At 29.8% G+C, this 5,451-nt stretch overlaps 1 protein-coding gene across 1 annotated transcript in view; it reads left to right on the plus strand.

Annotated features, from left to right (window-relative positions):
- Positions 1–710: 710 nt before the first annotated feature.
- The window catches only part of LOC105457646, a gene marked incomplete at its 3' end in the record, with an annotated part of 30,534 nt that continues 25,793 nt past the window's right edge, over positions 711–5,451 (plus strand). Inside the window, exon 1 of the mRNA XM_011702438.1 lies at positions 711–1,557. Within this exon, the coding sequence (XP_011700740.1) occupies positions 1,425–1,557 (133 nt within the window). The remainder of the gene's footprint in view (positions 1,558–5,451) is intronic.

Raw genomic sequence — 5,451 nt, forward strand, 5'->3', positions numbered from 1 at the left:
TTTTGAACATACTCAAGTTTAATTTAATATTTAACGTAATTATGTTATTTAAATATTATGTTAAATTAATATTTTTTAAAATAATACAATTTATGAAAAAGTGAATAAATAATGTAAAAATAATATAGCTTTAAAACGTAAATTCTATATAGAGAAGATGAGAGATGAATGTGTGTGCGCGCGCCCGCATGCGTGCGTGTTAACATATCATACGTGTTAATTTTACTGAAGAAATAAGTTTTGATAATTTATTTCCAAATTGTGTCAAAGTGTTATATTTTTTGTGTTAATTTTCATATAATGTTTATTTTACCTTCTAACATATTCATTTTATGCTAATTTAATACAAAAATTTGGCTAGATTGGACATCATGTGAAATCTATTAAATTTAACACAAATTTTCCCACTATGTAATGTTGTAAAAAATTGAAAATATATAGAGATAGAGTATACAAAATTTTGGAGACTTGCGTATTTGCCGAGTAAATTTTAACTTTCTTACGGTGAATTATTAATTAATAAGAATGTATAAGTTTGAAACGACTTACAATTCAAAACTTGTTATATTGAGTGGAAATTATTTGAACTAAAATCGATGTATACCGCGTTACACAATCGTTCTTGTTCGAACAAATATGAAATTAATTGAGCGTATTATACAGTTAATGCAATCAATATGTAGTTAATTCAATAGGTACGATTATTAATACAATTGTAACGACAGAATGTGTTGTTATATCAACACAATGGCTTGATTGTCAAATTAATGAATTATTAACCACTTTCTTTATTATATATGTTTACATCGTAAATTTTTTTGAAATTATTCCGTACGTATTATTGTAATCTCTCTAAATAAAGTTAATATTTACATAGCGGAAGAAAGCTATGACTCAATTTTTACGAATGTTCCAATATTTTTTTACAAGAATAATTCTAATACACAAATTCGAAAGTTATATCCTAAAATAGAATGTTGTTCCAAATCGTATTCTTGTTATTCTTTCTGAATAAAATGTCGCTAGAATATCTATACTGCAGGTAGAATCGATGATATACACATAATATATTGGCGTAATTATAGCTGCGACAAGGCGGCAATAGTAAAAGTTAGCGTCGGGAATTTCTTCAAGTACCTTAGCGGCGCGCAGCGTGACTAATATCCCATCGTTTCTCTCTCGCGAATTAAACGAGCTCTCGACGTCTCGGTTCGTGTCGCGCGGCACACGAGGACTTGACACATCTCTCGTATAGAGACGCAGCGCGGACCGAAACGCGAGAATTCGGAGACTTGTATCACCGAATGACACACTCGTGTTACATCGTTTGATGCTTACGTCGCAGAGTGCCGGTGAATGAGGGCGCGTGGAAGGACGCACACGGGGGCCGACGACGGCCTTGAGGCAGGCTTGAACGGAGAAATATGGTGCACGAGGGCACAGGTCTATGGCACGCGGCGGGATTCAACGCATCCAAGTGGCTGATGATCATAATACATGGATACCGGGTCACCACCCTCGTCCTGTACATCCTGCTCAACGTGATGGTGCGCACCGGTGAGTATAACCACCTTCCGGTTTCCCCTTCGCCCAGGGGAATGTTTTTCCGCAGGTTTGTTTGCGTACGTCCCCCGCTCCCGTTCCGTTTGTCGTTAAAGCCGAGCGGATTCTGGCGCTGCGTAAAGTAGAGGCAGCTTCGAGCGCTGTTCGCATTGACTACCTCCTTTTGTTTTATCAACTTGACATCCGCGAATTCTCTTGAAAGTTTACTCTGTAAATATCACACTTCTTTCAGTTTAAATATTGGATTAAAATTTTTTTTATAGATCAATGACCACACGAAGATTATTTTAATAATAACAATGATAATTTAAAATTGGTCAAAATTAATATTATATTAATTTGTCATGCTTTAATTTCATTGAAATTCAAAAATAGACAGTGTTTAAAAAAATATATGTATGTGTGTGTAATATTTCATATATTTGTGTTTTAATAAACAAAAAAAACTGTATATAATATTTGAGTGATTAAAAAAAGAATAGGCGATGATTCAGGATATAATAATTGCAATTCTGGCTGATAAAATTATTTAAACAGTTACTTTACATTTCGAATTTTAGGAACTTTTTTTAAATTCCCTTAATAATTATAAATAATTGTGTGCCTGTGATGTGCAAGAATTAATGATTATTCGCATTTAATGAGAGTTTAACAAAATCTCGTTTAAAATTCAAGTATACCTATCTTGTTTATCTCTCGAATGTTGCAGCAACGATAAATCGACGTTGGCACTACAGGCGCACGCATGATATGACGATACATCATAGTTCGCCACTCAAAGGATTAATGCATTTAAATTACGTCCTAGTATGCACAGATATACTGCTGCATATCGATACGAGCATTAAAAGTGGAATCTGGCTGGATGCGTGTGTTCGTCATATTATGTTTTATGAATTCGATATAACATCATTCGTAAACAAAACATGATGGCATACTTACCACTCAACCACTTGCAGTGAAATTTATAAAGGGATTTATTTTTACATCAATTTTAATCACGCGTTATCGATAAAATTCCAATCATTCTTTAAAGTTTCACAACACTAATTCCTTTTTGAAGAAAGATCTCGTACATTAGTAATTATAATATAATTATCTATATGCGTCACAAAATCTTTGTTATTTATTCAAACAAAGTAAATGTTATATTGTAATAATGCATGTTATGATCGAATGCAAATTCGGCATTAAAATGTTTATCCAAAATATTTGCAACAAAATTGCCATGAGGAATGAATCTTATTCGAATTCCAAAATGCAACGTCAATGCAGGAAGATTATAATATTTTATATGGAAAACACATATAAAGATACATATATATGAAATAGAGAAAAGATATTCGGAGCATCCGCATCTCATGAAACGTGCATTCAAAAATGCAAAATTCCACGCACGCTGTACTGTTAAAAACACAAAACACAACTGCCGCTCATAGTAAAGTAGAATGGAAAAGTTTTGTTTTCTGGACCGCTGCAGACGCAATAAATAAGATAAAAGTTCTACAAAACATTTTGGAAAATTTTTCTGTTCCGTTTCACTTTAAATATCACAACGAATTTGTCTTCTTTTGTTTTGTATGTTCGAAATACATTTTGATTTTAAATCGTCGTATGAAATCTTTATATTTTTTGAATTTTTACGAGATATATACATCTAACCAATTTCTACATTGATGAGCAAAACAAATTGAATGATCCGCATTTATTTATAATATATACATATATGTATCCATTTTGAATACAATCTCAGCTAATTATGACGTTTTGCATCAAATTCGCAACAACAAGATAGATCGTGTAGCTTTGCACGAAACGGCAATTTGAAAGTAATTTGAAAGTGTATGATATCTCAAACCGAGTTCGTATATAGATTTAATCGTTAGATGTAGTTTTCATTATATCAGAAAAATGTCTTTATCTTTCTTACTTATGTGATCTATGAATAGAGATGTTACAATGCAAAATTTGAATTGTGAAACTTTAATTTAAGAAACGTCATTTTTATTGACAAAAATGCGGTTACTAGCTACAAACGACAGTAAAGGAGCTTGCAGTTGGTATTGGCTATTGTTACATCGGTAATTGTCACGCGAAAAGAAGTGATACAGTAGACAATGAATCTTTTGCTACGAAAAAGATCAATAGACGGATTATTGTGCTGTTTACATAAATGTTTTAGTAACATAATGATGCATTATAATATTGATTACACACACGTTTACAAATTTTTTAATATTACAAAAGAATCAATAACAGTATTATGTAAATATAGCATTGATTACATGCAGTCTATAAAGGGCACCTTATGTGATATAAATTTAAATTTAGAATGAAATGCAAATTTAGATAATGTAGCATGTTCTTTTTATAGACTACATTTGTGCTAAATAAAATTAAATAGTGAAAAATTTATATTATAATTTAATGATTGAGGATGTTGAACATTTGAACTGACAGCATCAAGTATTTTACGTTAAATACTTTTATTTTTTTTATTTTGACTTGTTTTGTGTTATTATTTCTTTTATATGATAGGATATGATTAAGCTTTTTGCTTTATTGGAATATATTTAGTTGTTCACATCTTTAAGAACATTTTATAAAAATAATTCAGAATATTATATATTTTTCTTAAGAGACTTTAAGCTTTATAATTATAAGTAAAATAAAGAAACATGTAATATCATATTGGAGATAATATTTTTAATATTAAAATGAGTGTCAGTGGTATAAAACTTGTGCTCTCTGTAGTGTAAAACTAGTAATGCTTTGATATAGTTTAGAAATCTTTCGAAACGCGCATGTGTTTTAATTTTATTATTTTTTAATTAATTTGAAAGAGAATAGCTAGTATTAATATTAAAAATGATTATTTTGATGTTGCTCTAGGCAACATCTAAGATTAACGACATGGACGTGATAGGGAAACATCTGTATATTGGAAAAAAGTCTAATTGCATAAATTGTAAATCTGATAGATTCAACTAGTATATGTCTGTTGGAAAATGGACGAATTAAAATTCTTCTAAAAATGATCAGATGAGTATGATTAATTTCTTTTTGTTAAATTATGTGTATTATTTTTAAATTTTAGTATATTAAAAAATATTACTTTATACAGTATTTTTTGCGTCTATAACTTGGCGCCTTTTTTATCTCTTTGAAAAATATAAATTTATGAATTTTTATAAGATAAAAAATCATTTTACAACATCAAAATAGAAGATAATAGCATTTATTACAATATCAATATCAATTAATAATTAATTTTTTATTATATTAATTAATACAAATTTAAATTAAAGAAACTAAGACTCTCATGAATAAATCAGAAATAACTAAAGATTGCCTATGTGAGCCGACACGGATGTTGGTGTATAATCATTTTTATTGTTACAATATCCAGTCACACACAAACTGCGCGTTGCATTTTTGTCTTGAAATATATTAATAATATTAAATTTTAATAATATTAAAATACATATATATAGTCGCACTTTGATAACTCAAATCTCAAGGAAAAAGCTAAAATCATCGAGTTATAAAGGTTTCGACTTATCGAAGTTCGAGTAAAAGAGGGTTAACATATGAAAACTCGACTTCGGAGGCTTTATACGAGAGTTTATAATTTTCCGATTATTATGGCTTTTAAAGGAAAAAAATTCAATATTTGACAGTGAATTACTTATTGCATACATACAAATGTAATCATAAAACAAATATCAGGCTATTACTTAAGGGGTAACACCACTGTAATGGATTTTCAAAAATCGATTTTTTTTTTGGGCTTAAAAAATCCTTTGAACCCTGTAGAATACGAGGAAAAACTTTTATACGTGAAACTAATTTTTTTCATCAAAATTCCGAGCTGTGTACCGAACGAGT

The sequence above is a fragment of the Wasmannia auropunctata genome, unplaced genomic scaffold, assembly GCF_000956235.1.
Source record: "Wasmannia auropunctata unplaced genomic scaffold, wasmannia.A_1.0 LD335187.1, whole genome shotgun sequence".
Lineage (NCBI taxonomy): Eukaryota > Metazoa > Arthropoda > Insecta > Hymenoptera > Formicidae > Wasmannia > Wasmannia auropunctata.